The sequence below is a fragment of the Ictalurus punctatus genome, chromosome 18 (assembly GCF_001660625.3).
Source record: "Ictalurus punctatus breed USDA103 chromosome 18, Coco_2.0, whole genome shotgun sequence".
Taxonomy (NCBI): Eukaryota; Metazoa; Chordata; class Actinopteri; order Siluriformes; family Ictaluridae; genus Ictalurus; species Ictalurus punctatus.
In genome coordinates, this window is record NC_030433.2 from 23290653 (window position 1) to 23307309 (window position 16657).

At 41.1% G+C, this 16657-nt stretch overlaps 1 protein-coding gene across 2 annotated transcripts; it reads right to left on the minus strand.

Moving 5' to 3' along the window:
- Positions 1–2237: 2237 nt before the first annotated feature.
- On the minus strand, positions 2238–14719 carry ccdc92bb (coiled-coil domain containing 92Bb). 2 transcript variants are annotated; one of them, XM_017493061.3, is made up of 6 exons: positions 14602–14711; positions 7056–7327; positions 4955–5102; positions 4758–4805; positions 4283–4617; positions 2238–4160 (listed from the first exon to the last, which is right to left on the minus strand). In XM_017493061.3, exons 2-6 carry the CDS (start codon positions 7152–7154, stop codon positions 3843–3845), a joined length of 948 nt encoding a protein of 315 aa, XP_017348550.1. In that variant the 5' UTR covers positions 7155–7327; positions 14602–14711; the 3' UTR covers positions 2238–3842. The 2 variants fall into 2 exon arrangements, with proteins under 2 accessions (XP_017348550.1, XP_017348551.1); XM_017493062.3 differs by lacking the exon at positions 7056–7327 and having other exon boundaries at positions 14602–14719.
- Positions 14720–16657: the final 1938 nt, after the last annotated feature.

A 16657-nucleotide genomic window follows, 5' to 3' on the forward strand; every position in this document is an offset into this window, starting at 1 on the left:
GGAACACCACCTTAAGCTCAACCTGGCAAAATCTGAGCTTCTCATCATCCCAGCCTGTCCCTCAATCAACCACAACCTCACTGTACAGCTCGGCTCAACCACACACAAGCCAACCAGGAGAGCCAGGAACCTTGGGGTGATTCTTGATGACAGCTTGACCTTTACAGACCACATCTCAACACCTGCACGGTCCTGTAGGTTCATCCTGTATAACATCAAGAAAATCTGACCCTACCTCACCGAACAGGCTACAAAACTATTAGTTCAGGGTCTTGTTATCTCAAAACTGGACTACTGCAGTGCACTACTCTCGGGCCTCCAAGCCAGCTCCATAAAACCCCTTCAGATGATTCAGAATGCAGCAGCATGCCTCGTCTTCAACCAGCCCAAGAGAACCCATGTCACACCCCTCTTCATCTCCCTCTACTGACTTCCTGTAGCCGCCCGCATCAAATTCAAGGCCTTGATGCTCACCTACAAGACCTTGTCTGGAACAGTGCCCCCTACCTCAACTCTCTCCTGAAGGTTTACGTTTCCTCACGCAATCTGCGATCAATCAACGACCAGCGCTTAGTAGTACCTACTCAGCGTGGCTCAAGATCCCTTTCCAGAACCTTCACACTAACTATTCCTCAGTGGTGTAATGAACTTCCAACCTCAATCCGGACCGCAGAATCTCTCACCATCTTCAAGAAAAAGCTAAGGACCCACCTCTTCCTTGAACATGTAACCAACCCATAAAAAAAATTTAATAAAAAAACCTTACTCTGGCACTTACACCTTGACTCTGTGCACTTTACTTCTTCTGGAACTCAATTAACGGATCTTGTATGGCAGCACTACTTGTATTGTTCTCTGCTTGATATATCGCTTTGCTTGTATTTTCTCATTTGTATGTCGCTTTGGATAAAAGCATCTGCTAAATGAATAAATGTAAATGTAATAGGTTTTGTGGAACAAGTGGTATCGTGCCATCTTTAATAAAAATACAAAACAAAAAACTAATCAGTGAATAATGATGCCAGAGCCGTATCACCCTGCAGTTCTTGCCTGGTGTGCTACTGAAGGACCAGGGTTGAACCTGGCCAGGACCTGGATGGGAGACCTCCTGGGGAAAACTAAGGTTGCAGCTGGAAGTGGTATTATTGAGGCCAGCAGGGGGCGCTCACCTGTGTGGGGGTCTGTGTGGAGTCTAATGGCTCAGTTTAGTGATGGGGACACTATACTGTAAAAACAGCACCGTCTTTCAGATGAGACGTTAAACCGAGGTCCTGACTCTCGGTGGTCGTTAAAAATCCCAGGGCACTTCTTGTAAAGAGTAGGGGTATAACCCCGGTGTCCTGGCAAAATTCCCCCATTGGACCTTCTCTTTCATGACCCCCCTAATTATCCCCATCTCTGAAGTGGCTACATCACTCACCTCTCCTGTCCAGTAATAGCTGGTGTGTGGTGGGCGTTCTGGAGCACTATAGCTGCCGTTGCATTATCCAGGTGGATGCTGCACACTAGTGGTGGTTAAGGAGACCCCCCCCCCCCCCCCCCCCCATACAATGTAAAGTGCTTTGAGTGTCTAGACAAGCACTATATAAATGTAACTGTCAAACTAACTAACTAATAAAAGAAAATTAAACTATAAACTTCTCCTAAATAGTCGTGTACTTTTAATTTTATACTAATTTACCTATTCGTTGCAATGTTTTATTTACAACCAAACTAATACAACTATTAATTTACTTATTTAAACCACAGCATGCATACAGAAATAGATATATATATACAGTATATGTACATTCATATATAATATATTTCTTTCTTTTTTTTTTTAAATAATAGATTATTTATGTAATAAATTTACTGTTTGCATTTGAAAAAAAACAATAAAAACCCTCCAGCTTACCTATGGAGCTTGCAAAACATTGCTGAAACAAATACATTTTTTATTATAGGCAACAAACTCATAAAAATACACACAAAATTAATAATAATAATAATAATAATAATAATAATAATAATAATAATAATAATAATAATAATAATAATAATGCAAACCTGGCAACGCTGTCTCCGTTACTGAAGAGGCCACTGCTCTCTGTGCACCTCAAGGTGGTTCCAGGATGATGTCATCCACATTTGCTAAAGTATTTACTATAAGTGTTTATTTAATTACATTTTTTTTTTTTTTTGCCAAAATTAGATAATGTGAATAAAAATAAGAGCCAAGTAAACATAAATATGAATCTTTTTATTCATATGTCTTATACATCACTCCTGTTTGTTCGGTATCCAAACTCTAACTGTTCAAGTGGCTTGTTAATCTTAAAAAATAAATAAATAAATAAATAAACGAACAAAAGCTGTTAACATTTGGTGATTTGTAGTGTCTGTGTCATCTGTGGACAAATACGTTTGTCATGATCAACAATTGTACAGATCTACAGAGTCGGCTCAGTTTTCTTCTGGTGTTAAGTGCATACGATTTGTACTCACAATACAATAGATACCAGCCTGAGAGAGAGTGAAACCTTCTACTTCATTGACACGTCTAACTAGCTAACTGCAGGTCAACGACATGGAACAGCTGAACACCTGTATGAGAGTACTGACTACTTCATTCTTTACTGTATGTATGTTTTGTATTGGTTAAACATCACTGTACTAGAGAAAGGACAAGTGAGCCACCCTGATCACCCCAATACAGCAGCGGCGGCTTGTGATCATAGGTTTTGGTGTTGCAGGACTATGTTAATAACGACATAACGTCAGGCACAATTATGTCAAGAGGCTATCACAATTGACTCATGCTACTACAGTATCTAGTGACTTTTTAAAGAAACCCTACACCCTGTAATGTCCGGTAAGAGGCAGGTAAGAGACGAGAACATCCAGCATATACATACGTCTATACATACGTCAGTTCAACTGTGATCCACACAGCATGTGAGGTTCCCGAAGAGCTAATATCATTAATCGTTAAGGGTTGCCAGGTTTCAGGGAAAAAATCCCAGTCCACATACATCTCAAAACACACACACAAAAGTCCTGAAACTAGTCCAAAGAAATTTGAACATTATTAAAAGGAGGCATGTTTTTCTTCTTTTTTTTTCAGCCTTTGTGTGGAAAACAAGGTCACTGCGGTACTGTACACACGCATTTCTGATGTACAGACATTATCCACTCTATAATCCGTCTTTCCCTCTTCCAATCCTTGCAAAATATCTTACAGTCATACAGTAGACACACTGTCTGCGCTTACACCTCGCCTTTGTTTTGAGACGTTTATTAGATTTCATTTGGATTTGAAACGAGATCCTGGTGGACGCACAGTATATTTAACCGCTGCGATTCGGCATAAAAACCATGACCCTGACAACCCTGTCATTAACTGTCCTGTCTGTCGCTCCTCCTCCACTGAAAATGTTCACAGCGTGGGCATGGGGCAGTGTGATTCACACTCCAATGGGCTTTTATTAGTGCTCGACGCAGTTCCCATTTTGACCACTAGGCCAAATTTTAATAACTCTTATAGAGCTAAACGGGGAAAATATCTGTAAATAGCTACGTTTTGTTTGTTTTTTTATTTTTATTTTAAATCATTGGGCACTCAAAAACGGTGATTGGTATTTCAACTGAATTCAAAATGTATGGAGTTGTGAATGAGGACTTTACATAGATTAACATTTGTTGAACGGCTGATATATTGTAAATGGTGGAGCTCAGCCATACCTGCCCAAACCTGGACGAGCCGTCACTGCTCAAATGAGTAGTAAAGATGCAGTAAGAAATGCTATAGACTATACAAGTGAACTAAAGTGCAACTAATCAGTCTCTATCCCACTGTCGCACTATAAATCTGTAGTCTCTGGTCCGGTGTCCTCTCTCATTGCTCGGGTCCGTAATCTACCCATCCGCCTTTGTGAATCCCCCTCTCCACAGTGCCCTCCCAGTGATATGTGCAGAGGGAGAAGCCTTTGTGTGAAGGGATACAGGAAGAGGGTGGGGTCAGGCATTGGGCGGGGCTTCTCCGGCCCCAGTATGCGTTCCTGTGGCACACATTCCCTCACTCGTTCTGACCTTCGCAATCGTGCTGAACAGTGGCTACGATGTCTGGCTTCAGCTCTGGATGTTGAGACCTGTGGAGAGCTTGACAAACAGCCTGGACCCTGTGAAATACATAGAATGTCTAATACGTAGGTTGCACAACATACCAATCTAGCAAGGTTTCCGTGCGTACAATTAGCACTGATATACGTCAACTCAACCGACAGTTTTTCCTGTTGCTTACCTTCTTGTCTCTTTCGCCTTCCTCCTCGTCATCTTCTTCCTCTGCCTGGTGGTAAAGGCGGAAGCGTGCTGAGTGTAGTTGGAAAGTGAGCTGGGCAGCGATGTCGGTCTGCTTGTGGAGATCGCGGCTAAGCGCCGTGATCTTATGACTGCGCCGCTTCAGCTCCTCCAAAAAGCGTCGCTCCTCATCGCGCAGCCGCACCTGCAGAGCGCTCGCTTGCGCCCCCTTGTGCCGGAGCTTGGCTTTTAGCTCCCGCTGCGAGCACTCCTGTTCGGCCAGGTTATGTTCCGTCTGCAATAAGCGAGCCTGAAGAAACTCCTCCTCAGCTACTATATCTGATTAACACATGGAGGTTTGTATAACTAGGGGGACACACACAAGACTACCTAACTAATAAGAAAAATATTGTTATTAAAATATTAAACATTTCTGTTTTGTTTTGTTTGTTTTTTTACAAATACATGCATAGCATTACCTTCTCTGTTTCTCTCAGGAGAGCTTTTGCTCAGTTCACAGCTCAGATCTATGAAGAGAAATGAGAGAATTTGATCGTTTGACACTGAAAAACAGCTCTACACGGTACACACATGTGTCCGTGCAGCATTTCTGTTTTAGTTGGAGCTGTCCCAGACAGCCTAGTGACAGTGCGTGATGTTACAGAACGCGACGGACCATTACATCTCTTCTTCAGGTGACGGATCTCCAGGCGCAGGCCAGTCAGGAGGACCTGATGCTCTTTTTGCAAGAATGCGATGTTCCGCTCGACGCTCTCCACCTGTTGGGCGACGGTGCAGGTATCCATGGACGCACAACATGTGTCCTAAATTGAGTAAAAACAGAGCTCAATGTACAAAATACAGAAGTCTACGTATCTGCTATTTGACAACACGGACCTTTCATCGAGCAAACCCTAATCAATCCCAAATGTTATGTGAAAGTCTATGCCGACTTTATGAGCATGTGTGCCTTCTGTATGACGCAGGAATTTCATGCCTGCTGGGGTGAGGTGACGAGAAACTGCACCAAGTATTCTGTGATGTTTATGTAAGACAATTTGACGGCTGTGGATCAGGTGGTAGAGCGGGTTGTCCACTAATCGTAGGGTCGGCGGTTTGATTCCCGGCCCGCGTGACACCACATGCCGAAGTGTCCTTGGGTAAGACACTGAACCCCAAGTTGCTCCCGATGGTAAGTTAGCGCCTTGCATGGCAGCTCTGCCACCGTTAGTGTGTGTGAAATGGGTGAATGAGACCCAATGTAAAGCGCTTTGGAACCGCTAAAACGCGGTTGTACTAAAAATACTGAAAAAATAGCTGGATCCTTCCTTGTTGAAAAATCGAGCTATTCTGACCAGCTACTAAAACGCAAGCTGAGCTGGACAAACTGGTAGACTCAATTGGATTTTATTTGTGTAGCGCTTTTAACAATGGGTATTGTCGCAAAGCAGCTTTACATAATATATCAATTCAGGATATACATTTTTAAATGTATAAATTTGTGCCTAATGAGTGAGACGGAGGCGTCGGTGGCGAAGAAAAACTCCCCGAGACGACACGAGGAAGAAAGCTTGAGAGAAACCCGAGTCAAAAGGGAACCCGTCATCGTCTGGGTGACACCGGATATTTCGATTATCGATAACTCCCTTCTATAACTGTGTGCCACAGTACATAGTCAAAAAGTACAACTGTGTAACCAGGAAATTCATTCCAGTTTTCACATGAGGTCTATTTTGTTGACGTTATCGACTGTTCGCTGTAGACCATCTTTGTCAGCTGGTAACCTCTAGCAAATGTTACATAATAGGGGCGGTGGTGGCTTGGCAGTTAAGGTGCCGGGTTCCTGATCAGAAGGTCGGGGGTTCAAGCCCCAGTATTGCCAAGCTGCCACTGTTGGGCCCTTGAGCAAGTCCCTTAACCCTCTCTGCTCCAGGGTGCGCTGTATCACGGCTGACCCTGCGCTCTGACGCCAACTTCCTGACATGCTGGGGTATGTGAAGAAAAGCAAACCCCTGTATATGTGACAGATAAAGACTCATTATAATAGACAAGTTATTTATGAGAAAATAAATAACGCAAAAGTCTGTCAAAGCAGGAAATATCTTGCCAGCTAGCCTACATAGGCTTCCAGTTTGACCAGTCTGGGCTGTGTTTTGGCAGCTGGTCAGACCAAGCTGGGTCATCAGGGTGGTCCTTATTTACTTATTTATTTATTTTTAACACCACATAAGGTATCATGGTGCAATGCATCATTATTATTACTCTAAGGGAATTTCATAGAATAGCATAAATGACAGGTTCCGGTTGGTTACACAACTAGTAACTGGTGATGATCTATTTACAACTTTTTTTTTCCTTCTCCCTAACCTTGTGGTTTCAGGTTGTTTTAACTCTACTTATACCATGTGAAAATTTCGCGTAAACGTGCACATCCGGGACCAGCTGAAAGAAGATGAACTGCGCAAGCACCTCGGTCATTCGCGATTTGAGCTTTTTTTTTTGTCCTCAGACCATTTCTAGTAATCAGAAATGTGAACGTAAAGGTCAGACTCGTCTCTCATCGGGTCAGGATCGTCTCTGCTGCAGGATGTAGCGAGTGCGTAACTGAGGTGGATGATGATGATGATGATGTAATCTCAAACACGACACTGCTTTGCAGCTAGGCGAGTTGATCCAAAAGTTTGCACTACAAGCAGAACTAGTGCATTTATCTATCGACCAGAACATCTGTCCAACAGCTGTATGATATAGGCTAGCGCGTAACCGATGTTACTCACGATCAGGCGGATGTAAGGCGCAGGACGGCTCTCTCCTCCATCACCTCCTGGGCATGGAAGATCAATTTGCTCTCTGCCATGCTCTCCAACATCCGACATTCATTTAACAAATGAGCTGGAGTCACAAACCAGGGCGATCTGATCTGACCTGATCTGATCTCACCGTGTACAAGAAGCTGCTGAACTGGGTCGCGTTGGTTTTCACTTTCCAAGCCGAACAGCTGTTGATCTGCGCAAGGATGAAGGATTAGGACTACAGAGTAGATCCTATGCTGAAATACAGACCCAGATTGTTATTAGGTTACTTAAAATGTATGTCGGTATGTATTTATTTATTTATTTTTTTAGAAACGATGTCCCTGTCCTTTTCAGCACCATGGATAGGGACAGACTGCTCCCTAGTGGTCATTACGGTGACTGAAAATCTTCATCAATGACATCACGGTATATAAAACCAAATGATACTGATTAAACTCACTCACAATGCTTTGCTCACTACTACACAGTTGCCAGATTTTGATTCATCATGCTACACTACAGTATATGGCCAAAAGTTTCTGCACCCCATGTCCCATACCATATATAATATGTATTTATTTATTTATTGCTGCTATAAGAACCTCCACAGTTCTGGGAAGGCTTTCCAATCTTTGCCTTTTGTTACGAGATCGGACATCCGATATGCTTTCTCCAATATCCGAGCCACCATTTTTTTTTTGCAGGTAATATTAATAAACTGCTATTTTAATGCGAGCGACTTGACCCCTGGTTTATTTTTACGCTGTACACTGCAGACTCATTATAGACGTAAGTCAAGTAGGACAATTATTACCGTATTTAATTAGCCACTTCTAACATAAAAATGATTGAAGTCCCCGGGCAGGCAAGAAAAGTCAAAAGACTACAGAACTATAGCAAATCTTTTATAAAGCTTGGAAATATTTACCGCAAAACGACTCGAATTGCCATTTTTATAGGAGGTTAAACAAATAATTAAAACAGCCACACACAAAAATTCTAGCCTTTTTAATTCTGTGCATTGTATTTGTACCTTTTTTTTTTTTTTTTTTTTTTTTTTTTTAGATAGACATGTACTTCTAGCTTTCCTAAAACAAGTTTAAAAACTGCTGCGCGTTGAATGTTTTTTGCTTTTCGCACCATTCTGTGTAAGCTCTAGAGCTTGCTGTGCGTGAAGATCCACAGCTTCTGAAATACCAAGACACTGAAATATTTGGCAGCAATGAGTCACAGAGATCTCATTTTCCCCCAGTTTGACGTTAACATTAACTGAACATTATCATAACTAGTATCTGCATGATTTCATACGTTGTCCTGCTGTCACACGATTGGCTGATTGCTTGAACGTGGATAGTGAGTGTACAGCACTATACATACAGAGAAACGCTTAGAAGGTTTGCATATCTTGAATATGAATTTATTTGAATATGTCTTTCCTTGAATATTCCAGATGCACTTCTTCACCTGGACTGCTTTGTCATTGTATCAAATCCTTCTGCTTTTCCACAAACCTGAAGCTGGGATTTTAGATGTAAAGCGCCCTCTAGTGTCAAGTAGACACATTACACGTACACATTATTACTATCTGTATCGTACATTAACGCAGAGTAATGACAACGTCAAGATTTGTAACCAATTTTCTGTTATTTTCTTCTGTTAAAAGCTGAAAGTTGAGGACAGAAAGAGTTTGTGTGAGTATAAACAAAAGAGTGAGCACTCCTGAACTTCAATCTGAGAATCCAGTAGATAATATAACCTTTATTACATGCCCGTTTACAATTTGGCCAATAGGGACGGTTTAGGCAGGGTTTATCCGGTTACTGTGGATGACGGTATGTTTAATGAATGAATATGAATAAATAGAAGTAAGGAATAATACATGATGGGGCGTGCTGATCTAGGAAAATAATCCACAACATGGGGGAGTAGTGTTAAGCGGAGGGTCATGAGACTGGACTGAGCTGACAGGAAGGCTACGGTAGCTCAAATAGCAACTCTTTACAACCATGATGAGCGGACATGTGCAACACATTGAAGCAGATGGGCTACAACAGCAGAATATGACGTCGGGTTCCTCTCCTGTTAGCCAAGAACAGGAATCTGAGACTACAGTTTGCACAGGTTCACCAGGCAAGACCAGGCAATGTCGATGCGTTCCTGACTGAGTTGATGCGGCCCTTCTGGAGTCACTGTGGAATCGGTCGAGGTTCAGGTTATTACGTCTTCACACTCTATTGTAGGTTGTCATGAATATTAAAATCTCACCTCTGAGGTCAGCAGCGCTTATTTGAATTTGAGTTTGAATTGACGGAGACACAGAGATGTTTGTGAAAGTAGTCAAATACATAGTTTTACACCAGGAGCAGTTCGTTAGAGTAACAACCAGAGAGCGAGCAGCAAAATGGTTGCCATCGATTTCCGTGCACCTACTGTATTGCCAGGTTGTAAAATCTCATACACCATGTTTAGGAGAAAGCCGCCGCCCCAAAGTTTTGTAGAATGTCACACCAAATCTGGAGAATATACTTTATAATGGTGCAAGTGAAGGCGCTCGAACCACTAATAATGTTTCAGCAAATATTAAGGATACTCTCAGTATGGTAGATTGTACACTATGGTTATGGCTTAACCAGATATCTGGCTAGAATGGCCAGAGATTAAGGAAAAAAGGAAAGAGATTAGGGCGAATTAAAGAAAATGTCTAGACGTCTAACTGTCTCAAGATGTCGACTGAAAAGGCTGATTATGAAATATCTTTTGCCCGGTATCCCAGTGGTACAGGACACACAGGTGGATTTTCAATATAAGAATCTTAAATTGCATATCTGATTTGTTTAACAGAATTCAAATACGTCAAAATGCACCAGAAAGATCCTGATCTTGTTTTGTTTTTCTTCTAATATTTGCTAGCGCTAGTTAGTGTAGCACGCGCAGGTTCTGAGGATAAACGCATCATCACGATGTCATTCCCTAATCGTTTGCATAAAGCTGGTGTCTTTCCAAACCGATCGTTACTGTAGATAATTCTCCGCAAACGTGTTTCGACTCATATGCATTCATTTGTTCGTCTTAACTAACCGCTTTAAATGTTCAGGATCACGGTGGAACCGGATCCTATCCTACGAGGTGGGAATACACCCGGAACGGGACACCAGTCCATCACGGGGCACACGCGCACACAGTTGTACACTTACTAATACCTAGAAATGAAGGATAGCGTGTGGTCTGAGAGACGAGAGGACACCGGAGAACCTGAAGGAAGCCCAGATAGACACGAGGAGAAGACGTGGCGTTCTACGCAGAGAGTAACCCAAATTCAGGATTGAGACACTGTGTTGTTCTAACCCGAATAACTTTGTGTTAGAAACGTTGCAATGAGCAGTTTTAATTCTGAGCGAAAGTAAGCGTTTAAAAAACGTATTTACGAGTGCGGCAGTGCTTTACGATATAACGAGAAAATCTGACCGGAAATATGTTTTTAAAAAAAAAAAAAAAGATTCCCGATGCTTTCTATAATGTAGTACTAGGTTTATTTGAGGTACATTTTCAACAATGTGTATAAAACCGTACTGCAGTTCTCATTGGGAAAAGAACTCTTGGGTGGATCTTCCAGGTGTTTATCCAAGCATGTAAATGTGGCGCTTTCCCCATTTTTCTCCCCAATTTGGCAAATTCCAACCAGCAGCCAGCTCTATCATACAGCAACTACCAACCAGAAGTGGGTGAAGGATTTCTCAGCGGTATGTGAAGCCAGCAAGTTCATGTTGTGTCCCAGACTAGCGTAACACACCTAGAGTAAAGCACGCTCGGCGTCTTCCACATATATTCAATTCCATTCAATTCAATTTTATTTGTATAGTGTTTTTTTTTACAACAGACATTGTCTCAAAGCAGCTTTACAGAAACATATAAACACGGTATACAGATTTTAAGCGTGTGAATTTATCCCGATCGGGCGAGCCGGTGGAGACGGTGGTGAGGAAAAACTCCCTGAGATGTTAAGAGGAAGAAACCTTGAGAGGAACCGGACTCAGAAGGGAACCCGTCCTCATCTGGGGAACGACGGATAGCGTGAAAATATATGAGTTCACAGACACCCACGAATGGCTAGCGTCACTGTGATTGACAGGAGAGCGAGAGATGTGTCATCCCTCCCATCCAATTTTGCTCCCTTGGCACCTGGTAACTGGATATAATTGTGTTTATTGTCCACACTGTGTCATGTGATTGTTGTGGCCACGGGTCCCCGAGAATGTTGCGGTCTGGTTTTTGGTATCTTGCTGAGTTTCTCATCTCTCTCTCGCTCTTATGTTTAGCTTACATGTTTTTCTTTTTTTCTCTGGGATCTTGGCGAAGCTAAATGGTAGGCAGTTTGAAGCAATGAATACAGTACAGTCATAGTACACCGAAAAGAAAGAGTATATACTATATTTATGCTGCCAAATTGGAAAAACTAAATTAAGAACACATAAGAAACAACACAGAATTCTACATAACGGTTGCTGAACCAGCTTTGCATGTTCTAGCCAGTTTCTTCACATCGGACTCAGAACCTAGCGCCACCTTGGCATGTTCTAATAGTGTCTGTTTGAATGCCATGTAGCGTATGCGCCGGTTAGCTTTGTAGACCTCCAGCCGCTTTGCTTCAGCAATCGGATCATCCAGAACCCCTTCCCACCTCAGGCTTTCCTGTGCTTGGCTGCTTGCTTCCATTTCATCCTCCTTATCTGCGCCTGGGGTTTCCTCCACTGCAGCCTGTGCGGTTTTGCCTTTACGGCATTTCCTTGCACTCCTCTCTTTGGCATGGCCTTTGGCATGGTTCGGGTCACTGCTCTTCTCCGCGTTGGTTGACTGTTGCGTCTGGGGTTTCTCTACAGCACACCAAAACAATAAACCAAGGTAGATGGATTTCAACTTAATCCCCTTTCCACAAAAGAGCTAACCTATACGCTGTATGGCTAAACATGATGGGATTCAATGTAATTGATCTTTCCCTTGCAGCCAAATTGGTTCTCGGGAATACACCCATGCATGGGTGAGGTTTCTCAAGGACTTGAGGTGTAAAATGTGGCACTGATCTGCTGAGCATTCAGTCTTTCCTCCTAAAATGGTGGTGCTAGCTTGTAAACCTTACTTTCATACAGGTGTGAATACTGCCAGAAGAAAAAATAAATAAATATCTAAGGGCACATTGGAGGTCAACAGGGAAAGTTATTGGCTCAAGTAAGTGAAAACTTAACACACACACACACACACACACACACACACACACACACACACACACACACACACATATCTACACTGTAGCTAAACTTCACCTGCCATCTTGCTCGCTTGGTTTGTATACACTTACCAACTTTAATATGTTGCTATGCCTAATAATCAGCACCCCTCTGCCCATAACAGTCAATGGTTACTGTTGTTATTGTTGTTGATATTATTACTGTTGTTATTGTTGTTGTTGTTGTTGTTGTTGATGATAGTATTGCTGTTGTTGTTATTTGTTGTTGTTATTACTGTTGTAATTGTTGTTGTTGTTACTGTTGTTACTGTTGTTATTGTTGTTGTTGTTGTGGTGGTGGTGGTCATCAGTGTGGTTACAGCATCATGTATTGCAAAACTAAACTTGGTCAATGTCACTGTTATAAACTAGTTTGAATAATAAAGAAAAACCCCACACAACATCTCTGGGAAATTTCGTCAATTTTCCAATGGCAAGGACTGAAAACGAGTGAAATGTAGTGCAAGAACAAGCCAGCTAACACAGAGGAGAATCGACCTCACTGATCACAGCGAACAAACATTTCTTCAGTTCATTACTAGCTACAATTAGCTAAAGATTTAGAATTTGTAAAAAAATAAAAATAATTAAAAAAATGTTTTCAGGACTTTTGTAGCTTGATAGACAACAAAGAAATGTTGCCAGGGTGTATGCCATTTATTTCCGAGGTGGGTCCTACTCAGGCCAGTCAAAGATAGGGGGCGCCAAATGATGTCCTTTTCTATGGTGGATTGTATCAAAGCAACGAGAACTGACCACCACCCAAATAATACCGGATCAGCACGGTCCACTGTCGGTCCGTTTCCACTGATGGATGGAGTAGAGAGAGGCTGACAAATTGTGTAAAGCAACAGTTGGGCTTCAGTCACTGAATGGCGATAGGAGGTGTGCCTAATAAACTATGGCGCTTTAGCGCTGACAAAATATATTATATATATAAATATGCTGAATATGCATTTCGTATAATTAAATTCTTTCCTTGTTTTGAACTCGCTAGGGGTTACATATGCCTTTAAAACATATCATTTGAAATATAAATATAGAAATACAGATTATATGTAAATTAGGTAAATACGTCATTCTTGGGGGATTCCCAGGGAAAAATTCTCAGTTAAAAAAAAAAGTTCTACTCAAGTTTTGCATAGCGATGTTAAACTCTCGATACCTAGCATAACTATTCAGATAACATTATAGCTAGACAGGCGATGCTAAAGTTAGCTTGCTGACAAATGTTAGCTGCTTAACAGGAATTAAGCTGTATTAGTACAAAAAACATTTTTTTTTTATAAGTTTTTCCTCATCAGGGTTTAAATATCTCCCATTTTGACTCCACTTAACTCCACGACTCTTTACTTCACTTCATGGACGTGAGCGTGACAGACGGCCGATCGGCAAAATGCTGGAGAATCGAACCACTTCTGCAAGCGTCTACGTTTCCCTGGGATTCCGAGACGCTTTAGCTTTGCCCTAATTTCACACAAGATCTCTGTTTTTGAGATTTGATCTTTTTTTTTTCAACCTCAAACCTCAAACCCATAATCCTTCATTTTGTTTTTTTAAAAAAAATATTAATAATAATAAAAAAAATCTTACCCCTAGCAAAAAAAGGCAATTTGTGAAACAATGTAAATGTATTAAACGCACCACATAATGTGACGTGTATCTACTTTAACCCTACGCATAAATGATTGAAACACAAAATCAGATTCCATTGATGTTTTTTTTCTCATTAAAATTTCACGTCATATAAATTTTCCTAAATATCACTTTAAAAAAAAGAAAAGAAAAAAAAGAAGTAAATAGACTGTCCATGTGTAGGAACACTAAACGATGTATTAATATGCACTGAACATATTAGTAAAAAAAAATAAATAAAAAAAAATTTAAAAGAACAATTAAAAATCTTTCATTTTGATGAACAAAATGTTAACAAAATATAATAGTATTCCTGACATATTTGTGCATATTTATTAGGACTGCTGCATGATGCAGATGATTTTGGAGGTAAATAATAATAATAATAATAATAATAATAATTAAATAGTTTATCTGCCATAAACATAGGCTAGTTTTAACTGAATTTGGGATTTGGTGTAGAAAGTTTGAACAGGTAGACTAAACAAAATACATGCTGCAATGATAATAAACTGAGTGTATTGTGTGTGTGTGTGTGTGTGTGTGTGTGTGTGTGTGTGTGTGTGTGTGTGTGTGTGTGTGTGTGTGTATAAATAAAAGGAATAAAAGTACCCGAGTCATCAGAATGGGAAGGTGTGCTTGGATGTCCTCTTTTCTTTTGCTCACAGGTGGGTTTATTTTTCTCTTTAATCGTCTTTCGTTTCTTTTTCTTCTTCCCTTCTCTCCCTGCAGAGCCACAGGCAGGTGTAGTGTGAGGCTCTCCTCTCCTGGAGCATTGAATCACATCCCGAGGATCACGCAGTTTCCCCGTCAAAGTTGCCATGGTCCTCCCAGTCCTTACAGATTTAGGTTCAGAACGTCAACTCATTGTTTGTGTTTTAACCCAAGAAACGAAACACACTCAAACTAAACTTTTTTTTTGTGCACAATCAAGATGCTACTCTGTCCTTAAAACGTTCTGTTTTTGTGTAAACAAAGTGCTCTGTCCATGAGTTATTAAAAAAATAGAATAAAATAAAAAAAAGTAAATCTGAAATGTTCAGATTTAAAGCAGGGAAAAAAATGAAGGTGAACTGATAGGTCAAAGGAGTGTTTAGACGTAGGGGCGCGTCACTATGGAAACCTAGCCCCGCCCACATTGTTGTTCTGCGGAACGGAAATACACTGGGTCGTGTGCGCATGCGCACCCGCCGACTCCTTCTTCATTCAGGGGGGAAACGACAGCAAGTAGCGTGCAGATACATGATCCATGATAAAGTAACCTAGAAGAAGAGGTAAACCCTTTTATAACCCTCTGTACCTGTAACTGCAACTCAGGTGTTCATTAATGATTTGCTTTGAGGTTTTACTTCCTGTAAAGTTGGGCAAAACCTTTTGTTTTCCCCTTTTATATACTGAATATTCAAATCCTGAGACAGAGAGAGCCTGGCAACACAGTCATTTTGTCATAAACACTGTCATAATAATTAGCACACTGCTCAAATGACTATGAAACATATGAAAAGTGAAATATCTATGATGTACACAGTGTTTGCACATGCTCTACCCTTTTCGTGGACACGTGGAACAACTGTACAGTCACATGCAGCAGCACAGCCAGACAAAATGAATGATTAATGATTGACAGGATGTCAAATAGAGTCAGAGTATTATATGGTATAAAATAAACGGATTGCGTCACAACGCTGCGTGCGTCTACAGTGTGCCTTAAGGTGTTTAGTCCGACCGAAGACTTAACTTTATGGCACATAGCAACATATTTTTCATATATGAATGTGCTTATGTAAAACAATTTGGGTAATAAGTAGACCCAAATCTAATACATATTCTGTCAGGTAAGTGACATTTCTCTTTGTGAAGAATGCTGATTTGATATAACACCTGATTATGGGTCGGAAACTGAGCCTGTACTTAGAATAGAGACATCAGTTCAAGCACCTCGCTGGAACGTAACTTGTGCCAGGGAGACAAATTTAGCAACAGTTATAAAGGTTAGGCACACGGACAACATAACCCATAAACTAAGCAGGAAAATATCGACGATAAAAACCGGAAGACGTATCGTGGACATGAGGGGGGCATCTGACATAATCCGTTTATTTTGTGTTTTTTGAAGCCGTATGTTAAAAGATCATATGAGTGTTACACGGTTTTTGGTAATGAAAGTTTCATTAATGAATCTTCTTCCACGTTTTTAATCGAACGAGTTGTATATTTGTGTTTCCACTTTGTGTGCAATATATTAGTTTATACTGGCCGGTGATGTGATTATGTCTTAGCTCAGCCCCTATACGAAGTGTTCGTTGCTGGCACATGATCGAGAACCAGAGAGGGGGAAGACATAGACGCAAGGGAAGGGATCCAAGACCAAAGGGACAGGCTAAATTTATCCGAACAGCTCAGGATTGGGATGTCCCCAACCCGGCCGTCTTCATTACACGGGCAAAGTTCAGACACCTGAAGCAGAGAACGAGAAGGAGATACAGAGTGACGTGAGTGTGGAACACTGTCACTGTCATTACTTCATTCTTAAGAAGAAATTGTGGGAATTCAAAATATTCTTCATTTTTTTCTTAAGCTAGGAAATAAGAAGGAAATGGCAGTTAAGAAGAATTTTATTCTTAATAATGTTTTGTGAATCCAGCCCCAGATTTTACCATCGATCTAA

What these genes read in the sequence shown, in the direction of transcription:
- ccdc92bb (XM_017493061.3), bottom strand. Translation starts at nt 7,154, where the DNA reads ATGTCGGATGTTGGAGAGCATGGCAGAGAGCAAATTGATCTTCCATGC. An exon ending in CGCCTTACATCCGCCTGATC is followed by an intron (nt 5,103 to 7,055) that starts GTGAGTAACATC and finishes TACTCAATTTAG; the next exon opens with GACACATGTTGTGCGTCCAT. An exon ending in CCTGAAGAAGAGATGTAATG is followed by an intron (nt 4,806 to 4,954) that starts GTCCGTCGCGTT and finishes TTCTCTTCATAG; the next exon opens with ATCTGAGCTGTGAACTGAGC.